The following is a 27332-nucleotide window of genomic DNA, read 5'->3' on the forward strand; positions in this document are numbered from 1 at the left end:
GTCAAGAGTAGTGCACTAAACAGTGAACAGGGTGCCATTTGGAATGCATAGCCCTGGAGGATTCACACAGAAGATATGAGTTTTGCGAGGACCAAAGGGATTGATTGTGGTTAATATATGGAGAGTCAGTCCGACAAGATAATATTGAAATTAGGATATGATTAATAGTAAATTACATTTCGACATTTTCCCCACAGCTACTTCCACTTGAACTAGCATGTCACACATGGTCTGGGTCACTGCGTTACAATGTCAGTTGATATACAATCTTACAAACTGGGTGGTTCGAGCCCTGAATGCTGATTGGCTGACAGCCGTGCTAAAAATACATATTTTGTCATACCCGTGGTATACAATCTTACCAAAATTGTCTTAGACATAATTTTGTTAGTCCGGGAGCTGTGTTCACAGCGTGGTAGACCAGGCTCTGTAGCACATTGTGGTTGGGTTAGGAGCAGAGGCTTATTCCCTTCTGTTATGTACATCAGTGAAGATAAACTTAGCTTAGTGTCTAAGAAAATAGGTATTTTATTTTTTTGCTTTCTCTTTAACTTTCTACTCGTGTAAATAGATAATAGAATAGTGCCTTAATTATTTATTAGCATTTTATTTCGCTACCGTAAAATTAACAAATCGAGAAAAGCACAATTGAAATCTGGAGGGTAAATATTACCAAGATTGTCTTTGGCATCATTTTGTTTAGAATACCACAAGTACAATGCAATAAACAACCCTGACAGTGTGAAAAATGTTGTACAGTGAAGCATGAATGTATCCAAGATTCCTCCACCATTGTCTAAAACCGAAGAAAAGAGTAGAGAGAGACAAGGAGAATTACTACTATATTTCACATGTAACACACCACAGCGACAGGGCTTACCAACATGTAACACACCACAACGACAGGGCTTACCAACATGTAACACACCACAACGACAGGGCTTACCAACATGTAACACAACACAACGACAGGGCTTACCAACATGTAACAAACACCACAACGACAGGGCTTACCAACATGTAACACACCACAACGACAGGGCTTACCAACATGTAACACTCCACAACGACAGGGCTTACCAACATGTAACACACCACAACGACAGGGCTTACCAACATGTGGAACACCACAACGACAGGGCTTACCAACATGGAACACACCACAACAACAGGGCTTACCAACATGTAACACACCACAACGACAGGGTTATCAACATGGAACACCACAACGACAGGGCTTACCAACATGGAACACACCACAACGACAGGGCTTACCAACATGGAACAAACACCACAACGACAGGGCTTACCAACATGTAACACACCACAACGACAGGGCTTACCAACATGTAACACCACAACGACAGGGCTTACCAACATGTAACACACCACAACGACAGGGCTTACCAACATGGAACACCACAACAACAGGGCTTACCAACATGGAAGAAACACCACAATGACAGGGCTTACCAACATGGAAGAAACACCACAACGACAGGGCTTACCAACATGTAACACACCACAACGACAGGGCTTACCAACATGTAACACACCACAACGACAGGGCTTACCAACATGTAACACACCACAACGACAGGGCTTACCAACATGTAACACCACAACGAAAGGGCTTACCAACATGGAAGAAACACCACAACGACAGGGCTTACCAACATGGAACAAACACCACAACGAAAGGGCTTACCCACATTTAACAAACACCACAATGACAGGGCTTTCCTAGGGCTTACCTAATTGTAACAAACACAACAATGACAGGGCTTACCAAAGCTGTTTTTCACGTCCCTCCTTAGACCACACAGCATGACTACAGAACAGTGCCTGGAGTGTTCTCAGAGCATCCAAAGAAAAATCAAAGAATCAGACACTGGTTGAGGTGTATCTATCAGAGTCCAGATGGCTACAGTATGTTTTCAGAGCCTCCAGTTGTATCGAGCAGAGTTTAGAGTACAGATCGTGCAACACAGTCTAAGTCAGTGTGAAGTTCCAGACACCCACTCCCTCCCGTCTTGTGCTCCCTCTCCCTCGCGATCTCTCTTGTCTCTCTCTCCCTCTCTCCCTCCTCTCTCTCTCTCTCTCTCTCTCTCCCTCTCTCTCTCTCTCTCTCTCTCTCCCCCTCTCTCCCTCCTCTCTCTCTCTCCCTCCTCTCTCTCTCTCTCCCTCTCACTCTCTCTCTCTACCTGTCTCTCTTACTCTCTCTCTCTCTCTCTCTCTCTCGTCTCTCTCCCTTCCTGTTCCTCTCTCTCGTCTCCCTCCCACCCTCCCTGTCTCTCTCTCTCAATTCAATTCAGGGGGCTTTTCTCTTTCTCACCCTCTCCAGCCGTACCATTCACCAGGAAGTAGTCCTGCTTCTATGGCTGCACCTCATCATCCCTTATCTTCTCCTCCCATGGACTAGAGGAGATTTATTCTCTCTCTTCATGTGACGCACAAGTCTCTCTCTCTCTCTCTCTCTCTCTCTCTCTCTCTCTCTCAACAACAGGCTGAAGTAGCTCCTTCACACTCACACCCTGGTTGATTTCAAGCAGATAGGGTTCAAGAAATGCTCCACTGCCTCTGCCACAAAGGTTTCCAATGAGTACCATGTCTTCAAGTGTCATGAGACAGGTTCTCTCTCTCATATATATATATATATATATATATATATATATATATATATATATATATATACAGTGGGGCAAAAAAGTATTTAGTCAGATGAGAGAGGCCTGTAATTTTCATCACAGGTACACTTCAACTATGACAGACAAAATGAGAAGAAAAAAAATCCAGAAAATCACATTGTAGGATTTTTAATGAATTTATTGCAAATTATGGTGGAAAATAAGCATAAAAAATAAGTACAAACAAGCAAGATTTCTGGCTCTCACAGACCTGTAACTTCTTCTTTAAGAGGCTCCTCTGTCCTCCACTCGTTACCTGTATTAATGGCACCTGTTTGAACTTGTTATCAGTATAAAATACACCTGTCCACAACCTCAAACAGTCACACTGCAAACTCCACTATGGCCAAGACCAAAGAGCTGTCAAAGGACACCAGAAACAAAATTGTAGACCTGCACCAGGCTGGGAAGACTGAATCTGCAATAGGTAAGCAGAGTGGTTTGAAGAAATCAACTGTGGGAGCAATTATTAGGAAATGGAAGACATACAAGACCACTGATAATCTCCCTCGATCTGGGGCTCCACACAAGATTTCACCCCGTGGGGTCAAAATTATCACAAGAACTGTGAGCAAAAATCCCAGAACCACACGGGGGGACCTAGAGAATGACCTGCAGAGAGCTGGGACCAAAGTAACAAAGCCTACCATCAGTAACACACTACGCCGCCAGGGACTCATATCCTGCAGTGCCAGACGTGTCCCCCTGCTTAAGCCAGTACATGTCCAGGCCTGTCTGAAGTTTGCTAGAGAGCATTTGGATGATCCAGAAGAAGATTGGGAGAATGTCATATGGTCAGATGAAACCAAAATATAACTTTTTGGTAAAAACTCAACTCGTCGTGTTTGGAGGACAAAGAATGCTGAATTGCATCCAAAGAACACCATACCTACTGTGAAGCATGGGGGTGGAAACATCATGCTTTGGAGCTGTTTTTCTGCAAAGGGACCAGGACGACTGATCCGTGTAAAGGAAAGAATGAATGGGGCCATGTATCGTGAGATTTTGAGTGAAAACCTCCTTCCATCAGCAAGGGCATTGAAGATGAAACGTGGCTGGGTCTTTCAGCATGACAATGATCCCAAACACACAATATATTCTGGTAGAGTGATATATATTCTGGTATATTGTTACATATTCTGGTATATTGGGATATATTATGGTATACTGGTATACATTCTGGTATATATTCTGGTATAATGGTATATAATCTGGTATATTGGTATATATTCTGGTATATTGGTATATATTCTGGTATACTGGTATATATTCTGGTATACTGGTATATATTATGGTATATTGATATATTGGTATACATTCTGGTATATATTCTGGTATAATGGTATATAATCTGGTATATTGGTATATATTATGGTATATTGATATATTGGTATACATTCTGGTATATATTCTGGTATAATGGTATATAATCTGGTATACTGGTATATATTATGGTATATTGATATATTGGTATACATTCTGGTATATATTCTGGTATAATGGTATATAATCTGGTATACTGGTATATATTATGGTATATTGATATATTGGTATAAATTCTGGTATATATTCTGGTATAATGGTATATAATCTGGTATATTGGAATAAATTCTGGTATACTGGTATATATTATGGTATATTGATATATTGGTATACATTCTGGTATATATTCTGGTATACTGGTATAAATTCTGGTATACTGGTATAAATTCTGGTATACTGGTATATATTATGGTATATTGATATATTGGTATACATTCTGGTATATATTCTGGTATAATGGTATATAATCTGGTATATTGGTATATATTATGGTATATTGATATATTGGTATACATTCTGGTATATATTCTGGTATAATGGTATATAATCTGGTATACTGGTATATATTATGGTATATTGATATATTGGTATACATTCTGGTATATATTCTGGTATAATGGTATATAATCTGGTATATTGGTATATATTATGGTATATTGATATATTGGTATACATTCTGGTATATATTCTGGTATAATGGTATATAATCTGGTATACTGGTATATATTATGGTATATTGATATATTGATATACATTCTGGTATATATTCTGGTATAATGGTATATAATCTGGAATATTGGTATATATTCTGGTATAATGGTATATATTCTGGTATACTGGTATATATTATGGTATATTGATATATTGGTATACATTCTGGTATATATTCTGGTATACTGGTATAAATTCTGGTATACTGGTATAAATTATGGTATATTGATATATTGGTATACATTCTGGTATATATTCTGGTATACTGGTATAAATTCTGGTATACTGGTATATATTATGGTATATTGATATATTGGTATACATTCTGGTATATATTCTGGTATACTGGTATATATTCTGGCATACTGGTATAAATTCTGGTATGCTGGTATAAATTCTGGTATACTGGTATAAATTATGGTATATTGATATATTGGTATACATTCTGGTATATATTCTGGTATAATGGTATATATTCTGGTATGCTGGTATAAATTCTGGTATGCTGGTATAAATTCTGGTATGCTGGTATATAGATATATTGGTATACATTCTGGTATATATTCTGGTATACTGGTATATATTCTGGTATACTGGTATAAATTCTGGTATGCTGGTATAAATTATGGTATACTGGTATATATTCTGGTATATTGGTATATTGGTATACATTCTGGTATATATTCTGGTATACTGGTATAAATTCTGGTATATTGACTAATTTGTTAAGAATTGTTGATGAGTAAAATTGAAACTGAATGACCAGTTAGAACAGGATGAGTCAGACCTGTAGAAGGCTGGATCAGTTAGAACAGGATGAGTCAGACCTGTAGAAGGCTGGACTAGTTAGAACAGGATGAGTAGACATGTAGAAGGCTGGACTAGTTAGAACAGGATGAGTAGACATGTAGAAGGCTGGACTAGTTAGAACAGGATGAGTAGACATGTAGAAGGCTGGACTAGTTAGAACAGGATGAGTCAGACCTGTAGAAGGCTGGACTAGTTAGAACAGGATGAGTTCAGACCTGTAGAAGGCTGGACTAGTTAGAACAGGATGAGTTCGGACCTGTAGAAGGCTGGACTAGTTAGAACAGGATGAGTCAGACCTGTAGAAGGCTGGATCAGTTAGAACAGGATGAGTCAGGCCTGTAGAAGGCTGGATCAGTTAGAACAGGATGAGTCAGACCTGTAGAAGGCTGGACTAGTTAGAACAGGATGAGTTCAGACCTGTAGAAGGCTGGACTAGTTAGAACAGGATGAGTCAGACCTGTAGAAGGCTGGACCAGTTAGAACAGGATGAGTCAGACCTGTAGAAGGCTGGACTAGTTAGAACATGATGAGTTCAGACCTGTAGAAGGCTGGACTAGTTAGAACAGGATGAGTCAGATCTGTAGAAGGCTGGATCAGTTAGAACAGGATAAGTCAGACCTGTAGAAGGCTGGACTAGTTAGAACAGGATGAGTCAGACCTGTAGAAGGCTGGACTAGTTAGAACAGGATAAGTCAGACCTGTAGAAGGCTGGACCAATTAGAACAGGATGAGTCAGATCTGTAGAAGGCTGGACCAGTTAGAACAGGATGAGTTCAGACCTGTAGAAGGCTGGATCAGTTAGAACAGGATGGGTTCAGACCTGTAGAAGGCTGGACTAGTTAGAACAGGATGAGTTCAGACCTGTAGAAGGCTGGATCAGTTAGAACAGGATGAGTCAGACCTGTAGAAGGCTGGACTAGTTAGAACAGGATGAGTTCAGACCTGTAGAAGGCTGGACCAGTTAGAACAGGATAAGTTCAGACCTGTAGAAGGCTGGACCAGTTAGAACAGGATGAGTTCAGACCTGTAGAAGGCTGGACCAGTTAGAACAGGATGAGTTCAGACCTGTAGAAGGCTGGACCAGTTAGAACAGGATGAGTTCAGACCTGTAGAAGGCTGGATCAGTTAGAACAGGATGGGTTCAGACCTGTAGAAGGCTGGATCAGTTAGAACAGGATGAGTTCAGACCCGTAGAAGGCTGGACTAGTTAGAACATGATGAGTTCAGACCTGTAGAAGGCTGGACCAGTTAGAACAGGATGAGTTCAGACCTGTAGAAGGCTGGATCAGTTAGAACAGGATGGGTTCAGACCTGTAGAAGGCTGGATCAGTTAGAACAGGATGAGTTCAGACCTGTAGAAGGCTGGATCAGTTAGAACAGGATGAGTCAGACCTGTAGAAGGCTGGACTAGTTAGAACAGGATGAGTTCAGACCTGTAGAAGGCTGGACCAGTTAGAACAGGATGAGTTCAGACCTGTAGAAGGCTGGACCAGTTAGAACAGGATGAGTTCAGACCTGTAGAAGGCTGGACCAGTTAGAACAGGATGAGTTCAGACCTGTAGAAGGCTGGACCAGTTAGAACAGGATGAGTTCAGACCTGTAGAAGGCTGGATCAGTTAGAACAGGATGGGTTCAGACCTGTAGAAGGCTGGATAAGTTAGAACAGGATGAGTTCAGACCCGTAGAAGGCTGGACTAGTTAGAACATGATGAGTTCAGACCTGTAGAAGGCTGGACCAGTTAGAACAGGATGAGTTCAGACCTGTAGAAGGCTGGACCAGTTAGAACAGGATGAGTTCAGACCTGTAGAAGGCTGGACCAGTTAGAACAGGATGAGTTCAGACCTGTAGAAGGCTGGACCAGTTAGAACAGGATGAGTTCAGAGCTGTAGAAGGCTGGACCAGTTAGAACAGGATGAGTTCAGAGCTGTAGAAGGCTGGACCAGTTAGAACAGGATGAGTTCAGAGCTGTAGAAGGCTGGATCAGTTAGAACAGGATGAGTTCAGACCTGTAGAAGGCTGGATCAGTTAGAACAGGATGAGTTCAGACCTGTAGAAGGCTGGATCAGTTAGAACAGGATGAGTTCAGACCTGTAGAAGGCTGGACCAGTTAGAACAGGATGAGTTCAGACCTGTAGAAGGCTGGACCAGTTAGAACAGGATGAGTTCAGACCTGTCGAAGGCTGGATCAGTTAGAACAGGATGAGTTCAGACCTGTAGAAGGCTGGATCAGTTAGAACAGGATGAGTTCAGACCTGTAGAAGGCTGGACTAGTTAGAACATGATGAGTTCAGACCTGTAGAAGGCTGGACTAGTTAGAACAGGATGAGTTCAGACCTGTAGAAGGCTGGACCAGTTAGAACAGGATGAGTCAGACCTGTAGAAGGCTGGATCAGTTAGAACAGGATGAGTTCAGACCTGTAGAAGGCTGGACCAGTTAGAACAGGATGAGTTCAGACCTGTAGAAGGCTGGATCAGTTAGAACAGGATGAGTTCAGACCTGTAGAAGGCTGGACTAGTTAGAACAGGATGAGTTCAGACCTGTAGAAGGCTGGATCAGTTAGAACAGGATGAGTTCAGACCTGTAGAAGGCTGGATCAGTTAGAACAGGATGAGTTCAGACCTGTAGAAGGCTGGACCAGTTAGAACAGGATGAGTTCAGACCTGTAGAAGGCTGGACTAGTTAGAACAGGATGAGTTCAGACCTGTAGAAGGCTGGATCAGTTAGAACAGGATGAGTTCAGACCTGTAGAAGGCTGGATCAGTTAGAACAGGATGAGTTCAGACCTGTAGAAGGCTGGACTAGTTAGAACAGGATGAGTTCAGACCTGTAGAAGGCTGGACCAGTTAGAACAGGATGAGTTCAGACCTGTAGAAGGCTGGACCAGTTAGAACAGGATGAGTTCAGACCTGTAGAAGGCTGGACCAGTTAGAACAGGATGAGTTCAGAGCTGTAGAAGGCTGGACCAGTTAGAACAGGATGGGTTCAGACCTGTAGAAGGCTGGACCAGTTAGAACAGGATGAGTTCAGACCTGTAGAAGGCTGGACCAGTTAGAACATGATGAGTTCAGACCTGTAGAAGGCTGGACCAGTTAGAACAGGATGAGTTCAGAGCTGTAGAAGGCTGGACCAGTTAGAACAGGATGAGTTCAGAGCTGTAGAAGGCTGGACCAGTTAGAACAGGATGGGTTCAGACCTGTAGAAGGCTGGACTAGTTAGAACAGGATGGGTTCAGACCTGTAGAAGGCTGGACTAGTTAGAACAGGATGGGTTCAGAGCTGTAGAAGGCTGGACTAGTTAGAACAGGATGGGTTCAGACCTGTAGAAGGCTGGATCAGTTAGAACAGGATGGGTTCAGACCTGTAGAAGGCTGGACCAGTTAGAACAGGATGAGTTCAGAGCTGTAGAAGGCTGGATCAGTTAGAACAGGATGAGTTCAGAGCTGTAGAAGGCTGGACCAGTTAGAACAGGATGGGTTCAGAGCTGTAGAAGGCTGGACCAGTTAGAACAGGATGAGTTCAGACCTGTAGAAGGCTGGACCAGTTAGAACAGGATGAGTTCAGAGCTGTAGAAGGCTGGACCAGTTAGAACAGGATGAGTTCAGACCTGTAGAAGGCTGGACCAGTTAGAACAGGATGAGTTCAGAGCTGTAGAAGGCTGGACCAGTTAGAACAGGATGGGTTCAGAGCTGTAGAAGGCTGGACTAGTTAGAACAGGATGGGTTCAGACCTGTAGAAGGCTGGACTAGTTAGAACAGGATGAGTTCAGACCTGTAGAAGGCTGGATCAGTTAGAACAGGATGGGTTCAGACCTGTAGAAGGCTGGACTAGTTAGAACAGGATGAGTTCAGACCTGTAGAAGGCTGGATCAGTTAGAACAGGATGAGTTCAGAGCTGTAGAAGGCTGGACTAGTTAGAACAGGATGGGTTCAGACCTGTAGAAGGCTGGACCAGTTAGAACAGGATGAGTTCAGACCTGTAGAAGGCTGGATCAGTTAGAACAGGATGAGTTCAGAGCTGTAGAAGGCTGGACCAGTTAGAACAGGATGAGTTCAGAGCTGTAGAAGGCTGGACCAGTTAGAACAGGATGAGTTCAGACCTGTAGAAGGCTGGACTAGTTAGAACAGGATGGGTTCAGACCTGTAGAAGGCTGGACCAGTTAGAACAGGATGAGTTCAGACCTGTAGAAGGCTGGATCAGTTAGAACAGGATGAGTTCAGAGCTGTAGAAGGCTGGACCAGTTAGAACAGGATGAGTTCAGACCTGTAGAAGGCTGGACTAGTTAGAACAGGATGGGTTCAGACCTGTAGAAGCCACTGTAAAGCATTTTCCATACCAAGCGGTGATGCAGCCAGTCAAGATGCTCTCAATGGTGCCGCTGTAGAACTTTTGGAACCCATTTGAGGGCCCATACCAAATCTTTTCAGCCTCCTGAGGCGGGTTAACACTATTACAGAACATTGATGGTGACGCCATAATGACGTCATTGCAACCAGTTTTGCCCCCTGGGGAGTTTGCTTTCCTTCCTTCACGTACCTAAAAGATGATTCATTGGATAACTTATGTCTTCACTAAGGTGTCTATTAAAACCTGGAACAGGGACACAGGGTAAATAGTGATTATCTGAACGGTTCAATATGTTACCGTTGTAGATTGCACCCTAAGTGATATTCCATCACCATTGAAATGGAAAGAACCCTCTTCTTATGAGACAGAATAAAATGGCGTCATTGTAACTAGGTCATAGAGACAGCCCTTCTTTGAGGGGTTTCTTCTTATTTTCCTCATCTTATAGCCTTTCATCCTTCTTTGAGTGTGTGTGTGTGTGTGTGTGTGTGTGTGTGTGTGCGTGTGTGTGCGTTGGGCATCCTATACTTTAGTATCTCGCCACGGCAACAGCCATGAAAAGTGACTGGTGTAAGAAGTGTTCTTTTCCTTTATGGTGCTTGGTGAGTCTCTGGAGAGATTCTAATGAGTGACTCATCCGGATGGTTCTAAAGTGATGATGATGATGATGGCCTCAGAGGAACACTGCCCACACACATCAACATTCAGGGTCCAATTCATTAGTGAACACGTAGCAAAAACATGTTTTAAATTAAAATAACAAATATTCTTCTATTTGGTGTCTCACAAACTGGGGTGGCAGGTAGCATAGTGGTTAGAGCGTTGGGCCAGTCGGCAGGTAGCATAGTGGTTAGAGCGTTGGGCCAGTCGGCAGGTAGCATAGTGGTTAGAGCGTTGGGCCAGTCGGCAGGTAGCATAGTGGTTAGAGCGTTGGGCCAGTCGGCAGGTAGCATAGTGGTTAGAGCGTTGGGCCAGTCGGCAGGTAGCATAGTGATTAGAGCGTTGGGCCAGTCGGCAGGTAGCATAGTGGTTAGAGCGTTGGGCCAGTCGGCAGGTAGCATAGTGGTTAGAGCATTGGGCCAGTCGGCAGGTAGCATAGTGGTTAGAGCGTTGGGCCAGTCGGCAGGTAGCATAGTGGTTAGAGAGTTGGGCCAGTCGGCAGGTAGCATAGTGGTTAGAGCGTTGGGCCAGTCGGCAGGTAGCATAGTGGTTAGAGCTTTGGGCCAGTCGGCAGGTAGCATAGTGGTTAGAGCGTTGGGCCAGTCGGCAGGTAGCATAGTGGTTAGAGCGTTGGGCCAGTCGGCAGGTAGCATAGTGGTTAGAGCGTTGGGCCAGTCGGCAGGTAGCATAGTGGTTAGAGCGTTGGGCCAGTCGGCAGGTAGCATAGTGGTTAGAGCGTTGGGCCAGTCGGCAGGTAGCATAGTGGTTAGAGCGTTGGGCCAGTCGGCAGGTAGCATAGTGGTTAGAGCATTGGGCCAGTCGGCAGGTAGCATAGTGGTTAGAGCGTTGGGCCAGTCGGCAGGTAGCATAGTGGTTAGAGAGTTGGGCCAGTCGGCAGGTAGCATAGTGGTTAGAGCGTTGGGCCAGTCGGCAGGTAGCATAGTGGTTAGAGCTTTGGGCCAGTCGGCAGGTAGCATAGTGGTTAGAGTGTTGGGCCAGTAACCCAAAGGTTACTGGATCGAATCCCTGAGCTGACAAGGTCAAAATCTGTTGTTCTACCCCTGGACAAGGCAGTTAACCCACTGTTCCCCGGTAGGCCGTCATTGTAAATAATAATTTGTTCTTAACTGACTTGCCTAGTTAGGTTAAAAAATATGACCCAGTTAGCTTATGAGGCTAGAGCCAGTAGGCCAATAGGCTTCCCTGACCAGGAAGTCCTGACCCTTAACTTCAGAACACTGGGCATCACTAGAACTGGAAAGTGTTCCTTCCCTGACCATGTGACCTGACCCTTAACTTCAGAACACTGGGCATCACTAGAACTGGAAAGTGTTCCTTCCCTGACCATGTGACCTGACCCTTAACTTCAGAACACTGGGCATCACTAGAACTGGAAAGTGTTCCTTCCCTGACCATGTGACCTGACCCTTAACTTCAGAACACTGGGCATCACTAGAACTGGAAAGTGTTCCTTCCCTGACCATGTGACCTGACCCTTAACTTCAGAACACTGGGCATCACTAGAACTGGAAAGTGTTCCTTCCCTGACCATGTGACCTGACCCTTAACTTCAGAACAATGGATTTGGAAAGTATACCTTATACCTCTCACAATCGATCTTATCTTTAATTTCTGCATCTTTCTGTGTGGAGAGATTATGGAGTGACACAATATAGAAGAGCATCAACCTGCTAGCAAATGAATAAGGGGCTAAGAAATTCCATTTAAAATACAACCAAGTAATGAATGACTGAATGGCTTCCAGACCATGATTGGCACCATGGAGTTCAATACATTCAACAGCTACTATAAAGCTATAAGGGATAAAAACGATTTTATTAAACGTCAAGCCAAGTCATTACAAAAAGCAAAACAAATCCTTCAACATAGTATTGTTCTGGTTCACTCTCCCTGCTGTTGCTGTTCACACACTGCACACTACACACACAAATAATGCACACTGCACAAACACACACAAATAATGCACACTGCACACTACACACACAAATAATGCACACTGCACACTACACACACAAATAATGCACACTGCACACTACACACACAAATAATGCACACTGCACACTACACACACAAATAATGCACACTGCACACTACACACACAAATAATGCACACTGCACAAACACACACAAATATTGCACACTGCACACTACACACACAAATAATGCACACTGCACACTACACACACAAATAATGCACACTGCACAAACACACACACATAATGCACACTGCACACACAAATAATGCACACTGCACACTACACACACAAATAATGCACACTGCACACTACACACACAAATAATGCACACTGCACACTACACACACAAATACTGCACACTGCACAAACACACACAAATATTGCACACTGCACACTACACACACAAATAATGCACACTGCACACTACACACACAAATAATGCACACTGCACAAACACACACAAATAATGCACACTGCACACACAAATAATGCACACTGCACACTACACACATAAATAATGCACACTGCACAAACACACACAAATAATGCACACTGCACAAACACACACAAATAATGCACACTGCACACTACACACACAAATAATGCACACTACACACACAAATAATGCACACTGCACACACAAATAATGCACACTACACAAACACACACAAATAATGCACACTGCACAAACACACAAATAATGCACACTGCACAAACACACACAAATAATGCACACTACACACACAAATAATGCACACTGCACACACAAATAATGCACACTGCACACACAAATAATGCACACTACACACACACAGCTCTCCTTTAACTAAGTGTCTTGCTACGAGACGTTGTGATATAGAGGAATAGCCATTATAGAATCAGCGGGTTTCCCATAAGCTTCCACAATCACAGGCAGGCTGCTGCACTTGAAATGCAAATTCTCTCTCTCTCTCTCTCTCTCTCTCTCTCTCTCTCTCTCTCTCTCTCTCTCTCTCTCTCTCTCTCTCTCTCTCTCTCTCTCTCTCTCTCTCTCTCTCTCTCTCTCTCTCTCTCTCTCTCTCTCTCTCTCTCTCTCTCTCTCTCTCTCTCTCTCTCTCTCTCTCTCTCTCTCTCTCTCTCTCTCTCTCTCTCTCTCTCTCTCTCTCTCTCTCTCCCTCTCTCCCTCTCTCTCTCCCTCTCTCTCCCACTCCCCTCCCTCTCTCTCTCTCTCCCTCTCTCTCTCTCTGCCCCCCCCCCACACTCTCTCAGTCCTCCAAAATGAGGGGTTCTGCATGGAGCATGGTGTACATCTTTCATTCTCTCTCTCCTCTACACAAAGCCTTGACATAATGGGGCCACATAACAGCATAACAGCATAATGGGGCCACATAACAGCATCATTTGTAGTTTGTTTTGCTTAGTTGCCCTTGTTTTATCATTTTGGAGACAGTAGTAAACAGTAGTCTTATCGGCTGTGTACCGTACAACAGGTCAACGCCCTCTGAAAGGCAGGAGAGGAGACAGGATGAGGTGTAACTGATGTGGGATCTTAATTTGATCACCCTGTTGCAGGAGAACTTAAAGAGCCTTCGAAAGTCTAAAGTTTATCATTTGTAGGGGTTGAAAAATGTATCAACCGCTACAAAAAAAAAAAAGGTTGTCCATTAATTATAATCCACATAGCAATTGACATTTCCTGTTGCTGCAGGATTATTTTCCTGCTGTGTGAAACTGGCTCAAATTAAGATTTGACAACTGTAGACTTATTGAGGTTACTAGGTACTATTTGTCTAGCTGTCTGTCTAGTAGTCTATTCTATTTGTCATATTGAACAGTGGTATAGATCAAAGATCAATACAAATCCCAATACAACAGGTCAAAACTAAATCAAATCCAATTTTATTGGTCAAATACACATATTTAGCAGGTGTTATTGCGGGTGTGGTTTAGTCCCATGGTCCTGAGCTTAGTGATGAGCTTTGAGGGCACTATGGTGTTGAACGCTGAGCTGTAGTCAATGAACAGCATTCTCACATAGATGTTGTTTTTGTCCAGATGGGAAAGGGCAGCGTGAAGTGCGATTGAAATTGAGTCATCTGTGGATCTGAGTGAGTCTAGATTTCCATATGGCCTACTTCATAAACAGTAGTATAGATCAAAGCTATGCCTTAGGGCAAGGTTTCAAAACAGGCAGCCTGCAGGCTAAAATAGGTGGTTTCATTTGGCCCCCCAAGTTTTCTGAGTAAACATAATTGTTTACTTTTTTTGTGTGTGGGATTTTCATTGTCGGACATAAACAACTCTAAAAAAACAGCAGGAAATCAGCTCCAAGTGATTTTAATTCAAGAAATATTTTCCAAAGTATTCCCACGCTTTATAAAGAGACACGACATGATCGTATACAAATGAAAGCAAGGTTTGAAATAATTCAATTTTAGTCAAACATAATATCTTGGGGCTCCCGAATGGTGCAGCGGTCTAAGGCACTGCATCTCAGTGCTAGAGGTGTCACTAGAGACACCCTGGTTTGAATCCAGGCTGTATCACAACCAGCTGTGATTGGGAGTCCCATAGGGCGGTGTACAATTCGCCCAGCGTCGTCCGGTTTCGGCCGGGGTAGGCCGTCATTGCAAATAATAATAGGGATAGATAATAGGATCTCTCTCTCTCTCTCTCTCTCCCTCTCTCTCTCCCTCTCTCTCTCCCTCTCTCTCTCCCTCTCTCTCTCCCTCTCTCTCTCCCTCTCTCTCTCCCTCTCTCTCTCTCTCCCTCCCTCCCTCTCTCTCTCCCTCTCTCTCTCCCTCTCTCTCTCCCTCCCTCTCTCTCTCTCTCCCTCCCTCTCTCTCTCTCTCCCTCCCTCTCTCCCTCCCTCTCTCCCTCCCTCTCTCCCTCCCTCTCTCTCTCTCTCCCTCCCTCCCTCTCTCCCTCCCTCTCTCCCTCCCTCCCTCCCTCCCTCTCTCCCTCCCTCCCTCCCTCCCTCCCTCCCCAAAGTAAAACAGCTCCAGTCTCTTTCAAATAGTTGCATTTAACAACAGTTGTTCCTCTTCCTTGTGATTTGTGACATAAAACAAGCTGTGGTTCAGTGCTCATCGTCAACAGATGCCCCTTTCAAAATATGGCTTTAAAGCAATTAATTGATGTCTCTTTAAGAGAGACATTTTCACACAGCTTAAACAATAAATAGTGCCAGTAAAAGTCCATTGAATGAATCCCAAACTGACTCAACTGGTTCACAAGATGTAATAGGAGGGAGGAACCACTCTGTACCTGTAATTAGAGTCTGCTGTGTTGAGATTAAAGATCAATTTACTGCCCTCCCAGTTGTAATGGTCTGGACCCAGATGGCCTGAATGTGGTGAGAGGCCTCATCATTCCACTTCACCACACCTTAATAGGATATACTGCAGCAGTCCATTGCTCTATAGCAGTCCATTGTTCTATAACAGTCCATTGTTCTATAACAGTCCATTGTTCTATAGCAGTCCATTGTTCTATAACAGTCCATTGTTCTATAGCAGTCCATTGTTCTATAGCAGTCCATTGTTCTATAGCAGTCAATTGTTCTATAGCAGTCCATTGTTCTATAGCAGTCCATTGTTCTATAGCAGTCAATTGTTCTATAGCAGTTCATTGTTCTATAGCAGTCAATTGTTCTATAGCAGTCCATTGTTCTATAACAGTCCATTGCTCTATAGCAGTCCATTGTTCTATAGCAGTCCATTGTTCTATAACAGTCCATTGCTCTATAGCAGTCCATTGTTCTATAGCAGTCCATTGTTCTATAGCAGTCAATTGCTCTATAGCAGTCCATTGTTCTATAACAGTCCATTGCTATATAGCAGTCCATTGTTCTATAGCAGTCCATTGTTCTATAGCAATCCATTGTTCTATAACAGTCCATTGTTCTATAACAGTCAATTGTTCTATAGCAGTCCATTGTTCTATAGCAGTCAATTGTTCTATAGCAGTCCATTGTTCTATAACAGTCCATTGCTCTATAGCAGTCCATTGTTCTATAACAGTCCATTGTTCTATAACAGTCCATTGTTCTATAGCAGTCCATTGTTCTATAGCAGTCCATTGTTCTATAGCAGTCCATTGTTCTATAGCAGTCCATTGTTCTATAGCAGTCCATTGTTCTATAGCAGTCCATTGTTCTATAGCAGTCCATTGTTCTATAGCAGTCCATTGTTCTATAGCAGTCCATTGTTCTATAACATTCCATTGTTCTATAGCAGTCCATTGTTCTATAACAGTCCATTGTTCTATAGCGGTCCATTGTTCTATAGCAGTCCATTGTTCTATAGCAGTCCATTGTTCTATAGCAGTCCATTGTTCTATAACATTCCATTGTTCTATAGCAGTCCATTGTTCTATAACAGTCCATTGCTCTATAGCAGTCCATTGTTCTATAGCAGTCAATTGTTCTATAGCAGTCCATTGTTCTATAACAGTCCATTGCTCTATAGCAGTCCATTGTTCTATAACAGTCCATTGTTCTATAACAGTCCATTGTTCTATAGCAGTCCATTGTTCTATAGCAGTCCATTGTTCTATAGCAGTCCATTGTTCTATAGCAGTCCATTGTTCTATAGCAGTCCATTGTTCTATAACATTCCATTGTTCTATAGCAGTCCATTGTTCTATAACAGTCCATTGTTCTATAGCAGTCCATTGTTCTATAGCAGTCCATTGTTCTATAGCAGTCCATTGTTCTATAGCAGTCCATTGTTCTATAGCAGTCCATTGTTCTATAACATTCCATTGTTCTATAGCAGTCCATTGTTCTATAACAGTCAATTGTTCTATAGCAGTCCATTGTTCTATAGCAGTCAATTGTTCTATAGCAGTCCATTGTTCTATAACAGTCCATTGCTCTATAGCAGTCCATTGTTCTATAACAGTCCATTGTTCTATAACAGTCCATTGTTCTATAGCAGTCCATTGTTCTATAGCAGTCCATTGTTCTATAACAGTCCATTGTTCTATAGCAGTCCATTGTTCTATAGCAGTCCATTGTTCTATAGCAGTCCATTGTTCTATAGCAGTCCATTGTTCTATAGCAGTCCATTGTTCTATAACATTCCATTGTTCTATAGCAGTCCATTGTTCTATAACAGTCCATTGTTCTATAGCAGTCCATTGTTCTATAGCAGTCCATTGTTCTATAGCAGTCAATTGTTCTATAGCAGTCCATTGTTCTATAACAGTCCATTGCTCTATAGCAGTCCATTGTTCTATAGCAGTCCATTGTTCTATAACAGTCCATTGCTCTATAGCAGTCCATTGTTCTATAGCAGTCCATTGTTCTATAGCAGTCAATTGCTCTATAGCAGTCCATTGTTCTATAACAGTCCATTGCTCTATAGCAGTCCATTGTTCTATAGCAGTCCATTGTTCTATAGCAATCCATTGTTCTATAACAGTCCATTGTTCTATAACAGTCAATTGTTCTATAGCAGTCCATTGTTCTATAGCAGTCAATTGTTCTATAGCAGTCCATTGTTCTATAACAGTCCATTGCTCTATAGCAGTCCATTGTTCTATAACAGTCCATTGTTCTATAACAGTCCATTGTTCTATAACATTCCATTGTTCTATAGCAGTCCATTGTTCTATAACAGTCCATTGTTCTATAGCAGTCCATTGTTCTATAGCAGTCCATTGTTCTATAGCAGTCCATTGTTCTATAGCAGTCCATTGTTCTATAGCAGTCCATTGTTCTATAACATTCCATTGTTCTATAGCAGTCCATTGTTCTATAACAGTCCATTGTTCTATAACAGTCCATTGTTCTATAGCAGTCCATTGTTCTATAGCAGTCCATTGTTCTATAGCAGTCCATTGTTCTATAGCAGTCCATTGTTCTATAACATTCCATTGTTCTATAGCAGTCCATTGTTCTATAACAGTCCATTGTTCTATAGCAGTCCATTGTTCTATAGCAGTCCATTGTTCTATAACAGTCCATTGTTCTATAGCAGTCCATTGTTCTATAACATTCCATTGTTCTATAGCAGTCCATTGCTCTATAGCAGTCCATTGTTCTATAGCAGTCCATTGTTCTATAGCAGTCCATTGTTCTATAGCAGTACATTGTTCTATAGCAGTCCATCTACAGCAATCCATTGTTCTATAGCAGTCCATTGTTCTATAGCAGTCTATTGTTCTATAACAGTCCATTGTTCTATAGCAGTCCATTGTTCTATAACATTCCATTGTTCTATAGCAGTCCATTGTTCTATAGCAGTCCATTGTTCTATAGCAGTCCATTGTTCTATAGCAGTCCATTGTTCTATAACATTCCATTGTTCTATAGCAGTCCATTGTTCTATAACAGTCCATTGTTCTATAGCAGTCCATTGTTCTATAGCAGTCCATTGTTCTATAGCAGTCCATTGTTCTATAGCAGTCCATTGTTCTATAGCAGTCCATTGTTCTATAGCAGTCCATTGTTCTATAACAGTCCATTGTTCTATAGCAGTCAATTGTTCTATAGCAGTCCATTGTTCTATAGCAGTCCATTGTTCTATAACAGTCCATTGTTCTATAACAGTCCATTGTTCTATAACAGTCCATTGTTCTATAGCAGTCCATTGTTCTATAGCAGTCCATTGTTCTATAGCAGTCCATTGTTCTATAGCAGTCCATTGTTCTATAGCAGTCCATTGTTCTATAACAGTCCATTGTTCTATAGCAGTCCATTGCTCTATAGCAGTCCATCTACAGCAATCCATTGTTCTATAGCAGTCCATTGTTCTATAACAGTCCATTGCTCTATAGCATTCCATTGTTCTATAGCAGTCCATTGTTCTATAGCAGTCCATTGTTCTATAACAGTCCATTGTTCTATAACAGTCCATTGTTCTATAGCAGTCCATTGTTCTATAGCAGTCCATTGTTCTATAGCAGTCCATTGTTCTATAACAGTCCATTGTTCTATAACAGTCCATTGTTCTATAGCAGTCCATTGTTCTATAGCAGTCCATTGTTCTATAGCAGTCCATTGTTCTATAGCAGTCCATTGTTCTATAGCAGTCAATTGTTCTATAGCAGCCCATTGTTCTATAGCAGTCCATTGTTCTATAGCAGTCCATTGTTCTATAACAGTCCATTGTTCTATAGCAGTCCATTGTTCTATAGCAGTCCATTGTTCTATAACATTCCATTGTTCTATAGCAGTCCATTGTTCTATAACAGTCCATTGTTCTATAACAGTCCATTGTTCTATAGCAGTCCATTGTTCTATAGCAGTCCATTGTTCTATAGCAGTCCATTGTTCTATAGCAGTCCATTGTTCTATAACATTCCATTGTTCTATAGCAGTCCATTGTTCTATAACAGTCCATTGTTCTATAGCAGTCCATTGTTCTATAGCAGTCCATTGTTCTATAACAGTCCATTGTTCTATAGCAGTCCATTGTTCTATAACATTCCATTGTTCTATAGCAGTCCATTGCTCTATAGCAGTCCATTGTTCTATAGCAGTCCATTGTTCTATAGCAGTCCATTGTTCTATAGCAGTACATTGTTCTATAGCAGTCCATCTACAGCAATCCATTGTTCTATAGCAGTCCATTGTTCTATAGCAGTCTATTGTTCTATAACAGTCCATTGTTCTATAGCAGTCCATTGTTCTATAACATTCCATTGTTCTATAGCAGTCCATTGTTCTATAGCAGTCCATTGTTCTATAGCAGTCCATTGTTCTATAGCAGTCCATTGTTCTATAACATTCCATTGTTCTATAGCAGTCCATTGTTCTATAACAGTCCATTGTTCTATAGCAGTCCATTGTTCTATAGCAGTCCATTGTTCTATACCAGTCCATTGTTCTATACCAGTCCATTGTTCTATAGCAGTCCATTGTTCTATAGCAGTCCATTGTTCTATAGCAGTCCATTGTTCTATAACAGTCCATTGTTCTATAGCAGTCAATTGTTCTATAGCAGTCCATTGTTCTATAGCAGTCCATTGTTCTATAACAGTCCATTGTTCTATAACAGTCCATTGTTCTATAACAGTCCATTGTTCTATAGCAGTCCATTGTTCTATAGCAGTCCATTGTTCTATAGCAGTCCATTGTTCTATAGCAGTCCATTGTTCTATAGCAGTCCATTGTTCTATAACAGTCCATTGTTCTATAGCAGTCCATTGCTCTATAGCAGTCCATCTACAGCAATCCATTGTTCTATAGCAGTCCATTGTTCTATAACAGTCCATTGCTCTATAGCAGTCCATTGTTCTATAGCAGTCCATTGTTCTATAGCAGTCCATTGTTCTATAACAGTCCATTGTTCTATAACAGTCCATTGTTCTATAGCAGTCCATTGTTCTATAGCAGTCCATTGTTCTATAGCAGTCCATTGTTCTATAACAGTCCATTGTTCTATAACAGTCCATTGTTCTATAGCAGTCCATTGTTCTATAGCAGTCCATTGTTCTATAGCAGTCCATTGTTCTATAGCAGTCCATTGTTCTATAGCAGTCAATTGTTCTATAGCAGCCCATTGTTCTATAGCAGTCCATTGTTCTATAGCAGTCCATTGTTCTATAACAGTCCATTGTTCTATAACAGTCTATTGTTCTATAACAGTCCATTGTTCTATAACAGTCCATTGTTCTATAACAGTCTATTGTTCTATAACAGTCCATTATTCTATAACAGTCTATTGTTCTATAACATTCTAGTGTTCTATAACAGTCCATTGTTCTATAACAGTCCATTGTTCTATAACAGTCCATTGTTCTATAACAGTCCATTGTTCTATAACAGTCCATTGTTCTATAGCAGTCCATTGTTCTATAGCAGTCCATCTACAGCAATCCATTGTTCTATAGCAGTCCATTGTTCTATAGCAGTCCATTGTTCTATAACAGTCCATTGTTCTATAGCAGTCCATTGTTCTATAACAGCCCATTGTTCTATAGCAGTCCATTGTTCTATAGCAGTCTATTGTTCTATAACAGTCCATTGTTCTATAGCAGTCCATTGTTCTATAACAGTCCATTGTTCTATAACAGTCCATTGTTCTATAGCAGTCCATCTACAGCAGTCCATTGTTCTATAACAGTCCATTGTTCTATAACAGTCCATTGTTCTATAACAGTCCATTGTTCTATAACAGTCCATTGTTCTATAACAGTCCATTGTTCTATAGCAGTCCATTGTTCTATAGCAGTCCATTGTTCTATAGCAGTCCATTGTTCTATAGCAGTCCATTGTTCTATAGCAGTCCATCTACAGCAATCCATTGTTCTATAGCAGTCCATTGTTCTATAGCAGTCCATTGTTCTATAACAGTCCATTGCTCTATAGCAGTCCATTGTTCTATAAGTACTCAGTACTTCCTCCATCCAAGATGGCGTAGCAGTAGGACGTATTGTCGTGTTGTGTCCCTTGTATATATCGTTTGTTTTCGTTTTTTTTTCTTCACATATCTTTAAAACTTTTTGCTGAACCTCAACTTCTTCTAAATACTCTCCTGCAACCCGCCTCACCCAACGTAGCTATTTTTCCTAAAGTATTTATATTTACTTCGGACCTTGGAACCCCTCAACTGAAGCTAGCCAACGAACTACCAGCTTCAGCAAAACATTGCTAGCGGTCTTCAGCTAACCGGTCATCAGCTAACCTTTAGCTCGGAAAGCTCTCGCCAGTTCGAACAACGCGACTCTAACCAGAGCATAACGGACCTATTTATTATTTTATTTTTATTTTTCATCCCCGGATTCCCATCGCAAACGGAACATTTTGAGCTCCTGGGCTACAATATCCAGACCCACGACCGGTCCATCGTTGTCACCGCATGAAGAGGAATAAACAGATACCCCCATCGCGACGTCCCCAAAGGCTAACTCTCTAGCCCTTGCTATCTCCTTGCTTGCAAATTCGGCCTGCTAACTGCTAGCTTGTTTAGCCCGGTCCGCTAACTGCTACCGTGTTTAGCACCGTCTACTAACTGTTAGCTTGTTAGCACAGGCCTGCTAACCGTCTGAATCGCCGCGTCCCAAACACTCACTGAACCCATATTTGCTTTCTACCCCTTTTCGATTTTTAATTTGTTTATACCTTCCGGTAACCTGCCTCACCCAATGTGATACGGAACCGCTATTATCTTTACATTTTTAGAACACACTCAAGAACCTCCAGAAGCTAACCAGCTAACTGGCTACAAGCTATTTGGTCATTGTTAGTTTTCTAACCTGGATAACACTCGCCAGTCCAGCTTCCCTGCCCCATCCACCGCTGCCCCTTGGACACTGATCACTTGGCTACATAGCTGATGCATGCTGGACTGTCCATTAATCACGGTAATCCATTCTGCTTGTTTATGTTTTATCTGTCGGCCCCAGCCGCACTTAGGCTCTGTGTGTAGTTAATCCGACCCTCTCTGCCTAATCAATCGCCATTCTACCTGCTGTTGTTGTGCTAGCTGATTAGCTGTTGTCTCACCTACTGTTTTAGCTAGCTCTCCCAATTCAACACCTGTGATTACTGTATGCCTCGCTGTATGTCTTTCTCAAATGTCAATATGCCTTGTATACTGTTGTGCAGGTTAGTTATCATTGTTTTAGTTTACAATGGAGCCCCTAGTTCCACTCTTTATACCCCTGTTACCTCCTTTGTCCCACCCCCCACACATGCGGTGACCTCACCCATTACAACCAGCATGTCCAGAGATACAACCTCTCTCATCATCACCCAGTGCCTGGGCTTACCTCCGCTGTACCCGCACCCCACCATACCCCTGTTTGCGCATTATGCCCTGAATATATTCTACCATGCCCAGAAACCTGCTCCTCTTATTCTCTGTCCCCAACGCCCTAGGCGACCAGTTTTGATAGCCTTCAGCCGCACCCTCATACTACTCCTTCTCTGTTCCGCGGGTGATGTGGAGGTAAACCCAGGCCCTGCATGTCCCCAGGCACCCTCATTTGTTGACTTCTGTGATCGAAAAAGCCTTGGTTTCATGCATGTCAACATCAGAAGCCTCCTCCCTAAGTTTGTCTTACTCACTGCTCTAGCACACTCTGCTAACCCTGATGTCCTTGCCGTGTCTGAATCCTGGCTCAGGAAGGCCACCAAAAATTCTGAGATTTCCATACCCAACTATAACATCTTCCGTCAAGATAGAACTGCCAAAGGAGGAGGAGTTGCAGTCTACTGCAGAGATAGCCTGCAAAGTAATGTCATACTTTCCAGGTCCATACCCAAACAGTTCGAACTACTAATTTTGAAAATTACTCTCTCCAGAAATAAGTCTCTCACTGTTGCCGCCTGCTACCGACCCCCCTCAGCTCCCAGCTGTGCCCTGGACACCATTTGTGAATTGATCGCCCCCCATCTAGCTTCAGAGTTTGTTCTGTTAGGTGACCTAAACTGGGATATGCTTAACACCCCGGCAGTCCTACAATCTAAGCTAGATGCCCTCAATCTCACTCAAATCATCAAGGAACCCACCAGGTACAACCCTAACTCTGTAAACAAGGGCACCCTCATTGACGTCATCCTGACCAACTGGCCCTCCAAATACACCTCCGCTGTCTTCAACCAGGATCTCAGCGATCACTGCCTCATTGCCTGTATCCGCTATGGAGCCGCAGTCAAACGACCACCCCTCATCACTGTCAAACGCTCCCTAAAACACTTCTGTGAGCAGGCCTTTCTAATCGACCTGGCCCGGGTATCCTGGAAGGACATTGACCTCATCCCGTCAGTTGAGGATGCCTGGTCTTTCTTTAAAAGTAACTTCCTCACCATTTTAGATAAGCATGCTCCGTTCAAAAAATGCAGAACTAAGAACAGATATAGCCCCTGGTTCACTCCAGACCTGACTGCCCTCGACCAGCACAAAAACATCCTGTGGCGGACTGCACTAACATCGAACAGTCCCCGCGATATGCAACTGTTCAGGGAAGTCAGGAACCAATACACACAGTCAGTCAGGAAAGCTAAAGCCAACTTCTTCAGGCAGAAGTTTGCATCTTGTAGCTCCAACTCCAAAAAGTTCTGGGACACTGTGAAGTCCATGGAGAACAAGAGCACCTCCTCCCAGCTGCCCACTGCACTGAGGCTAGGTAACACGGTCACCACCGATAAATCCATGATTATCGAAAACTTCAACAAGCATTTCTCAACGGCTGGCCATGCCTTCCGCCTGGCTACTCCAACCTCGTCCAACAGCTCCCCCCCCCCCGCAGCTACTCGCCCAAGCCTCTCCAGGTTCTCCTTTACCCAAATCCAGATAGCAGATGTTCTGAAAGAGCTGCAAAACCTGGACCCGTACAAATCAGCTGGGCTTGACAATCTGGACCCTCTATTCCTGAAACTATCCGCCGCCATTGTCGCAACCCCTATTACCAGCCTGTTCAACCTCTCTTTCATATCGTCTGAGATCCCCAAGGATTGGAAAGCTGCCGCAGTCATCCCCCTCTTCAAAGGGGGCGACACCCTGGACCCAAACTGTTACAGACCAATATCCATCCTGCCCTGCCTATCTAAGGTCTTCGAAAGCCAAGTCAACAAACAGATCACTGACCATCTTGAATCCCACCGTACCTTCTCCGCTGTGCAATCTGGTTTCCGAGCCGGTCACGGGTGTACCTCAGCCACGCTCAAGGTACTAAACGATATCATAACCGCCATCGATAAAAGACAGTACTGTGCAGCCGTCTTCATAGACCTTGCCAAGGCTTTCGACTCTGTCAATCACCGTATTCTTATCGGCAGACTCAGTAGCCTCGGTTTTTCGGATGACTGCCTTGCCTGGTTCACCAATTACTTTGCAGACAGAGTTCAGTGTGTCAAATCGGAGGGCATGCTGTCCGGTCCTCTGGCAGTCTCTATGGGGGTGCCACAGGGTTCAATTCTCGGGCCGACTCTTTTCTCTGTATATATCAATGATGTTTCTCATGCTGCGGGCGATTCCCTGATCCACCTCTACGCAGACGACACCATTCTATATACTTCCGGCCCGTCCTTGGACACTGTGCTATCTAACCTCCAAACGAGCTTCAATGCCATACAGCACTCCTTCCGTGGCCTCCAACTGCTCTTAAACGCTAGTAAAACCAAATGCATGCTTTTCAACCGTTCGCTGCCTGCACCCGCACGCCTGACCAGCATCACCACCCTGGATGGTTCCGACCTTGAATATGTGGACATCTATAAGTACCTAGGTGTCTGGCTAGACTCTAAACTCTCCTTCCAGACCCATATCAAACATCTCCAATCGAAAATCAAATCAAGAGTCGGCTTTCTATTCCGCAACAAAGCCTCCTTCACTCACGCCGCCAAACTTACCCTAGTAAAACTGACTATCCTACCGATCCTCGACTTCGGCGATGTCATCTACAAAATTGCTTCCAACACTCTACTCAGCAAACTGGATGCAGTTTATCACAGTGCCATCCGTTTTGTCACTAAAGCACCTTATACCACCCACCACTGCGACTTGTATGCTCTAGTCGGCTGGCCCTCGCTACATATTCGTCGCCAGACCCACTGGCTCCAGGTCATCTACAAGTCCATGCTAGGTAAAGCTCCGCCTTATCTCAGTTCACTGGTTACGATGGCAACACCCATCCGTAGCACGCGCTCCAGCAGGTGTATCTCACTGATCATCCCTAAAGCCAACACCTCATTTGGCCGCCTTTCGTTCCAGTTCTCTGCTGCCTGTGATTGGAACGAATTGCAAAAATCGCTGAAGTTGGAGACTTTTATCTCCCTCACCAACTTCAAACATCTGCTATCTGAGCAGCTAACCGATCGCTGCAGCTGTACATAGTCTATTGGTAAATAGCCCACCCATTTTCACCTACCTCATCCCCATACTGTTTTTATTTATTTATTTTTCTGCTCTTTTGCACACCAATATCTCTACCTGTACATAACCTTCTGATCATTTATCACTCCAGTGTTAATCTGCATAATTGTAATTATTTGCCTACCTTCTCATGCCTTTTGCACACAATGTATATATAGACTTTCCTTTTTTCTACTGTGTTATTGACTTGTTAATTGTTTACTCCATGTGTAACTCTGTGTTGTCTGTTCACACTGCTATGCCTTATCTTGGCCAGGTCGCAGTTGCAAATGAGAACTTGTTCTCAACTAGCCTACCTGGTTAAATAAAGGTGAAATAAAATAAAAATAAAAATAACAGTCTATTGTTCTATAGCAGTCCATTGTTCTATAGCAGTCCATTGTTCTATAACAGTCCATTGTTCTATAGCAGTCCATCTACAGCAATCCATTGTTCTATAGCAGTCCATTGTTCTATAACAGTCCATTGCTCTATAGCATTCCATTGTTCTATAACAGTCCATTGCTCTATAGCAGTCCATTGTTCTATAACAGTCCATTGCTCTATAGCAGTCCATTGTTCTATAGCAGTCCATTGTTCTATAGCAGTCCATTGTTCTATAGCAGTCTATTGTTCTATAACAGTCCATTGTTCTATAGCAGTCCATTGTTCTATAACAGTCCATTGTTCTATAACAGTCCATTGTTCTATAGCAGTCCATTGTTCTATAACAGTCTATTGTTCTATAACAGTCCATTGTTCTATAGCAGTCCATTGTTCTATAACAGTCCATTGTTCTATAACAGTCCATTGTTCTATAGCAGTCCATTGTTCTATAGCAGTCCATCTACAGCAATCCATTGTTCTATAGCAGTCCATTGTTCTATAGCAGTCCATTGTTCTATAACAGTCCATTGTTCTATAACAGTCCATTGTTCTATAACAGTCCATTGTTCTATAACAGTCCATTGTTCTATAACAGTCCATTGTTCTATAACAGTCCATTGCTCTA

At 42.7% G+C, this 27332-nt stretch overlaps 1 protein-coding gene across 5 annotated transcripts in view; it reads right to left on the bottom strand.

Annotated features, from left to right (window-relative positions):
* Positions 1 to 27332, bottom strand: part of LOC110528605 (glutamate receptor-interacting protein 2) — a 325911-nt gene that overhangs the window by 175360 nt on the left and 123219 nt on the right. For 2 of the 5 annotated variants that reach the window (XM_036984215.1, XM_036984214.1), the window contains exon 1: positions 1790 to 2002. The exons of the other annotated variants lie outside the window; for them this stretch is intronic. In XM_036984215.1, the coding sequence (XP_036840110.1) occupies positions 1790 to 1829 (40 nt within the window). In that variant the 5' untranslated portion in view covers positions 1830 to 2002. Of the gene's footprint in view, positions 1 to 1789; positions 2003 to 27332 lie in introns of those variants that run through there. 5 annotated transcript variants of the gene reach the window in all.

The sequence above is a fragment of the Oncorhynchus mykiss genome, chromosome 7, assembly GCF_013265735.2.
Source record: "Oncorhynchus mykiss isolate Arlee chromosome 7, USDA_OmykA_1.1, whole genome shotgun sequence".
Lineage (NCBI taxonomy): Eukaryota > Metazoa > Chordata > Actinopteri > Salmoniformes > Salmonidae > Oncorhynchus > Oncorhynchus mykiss.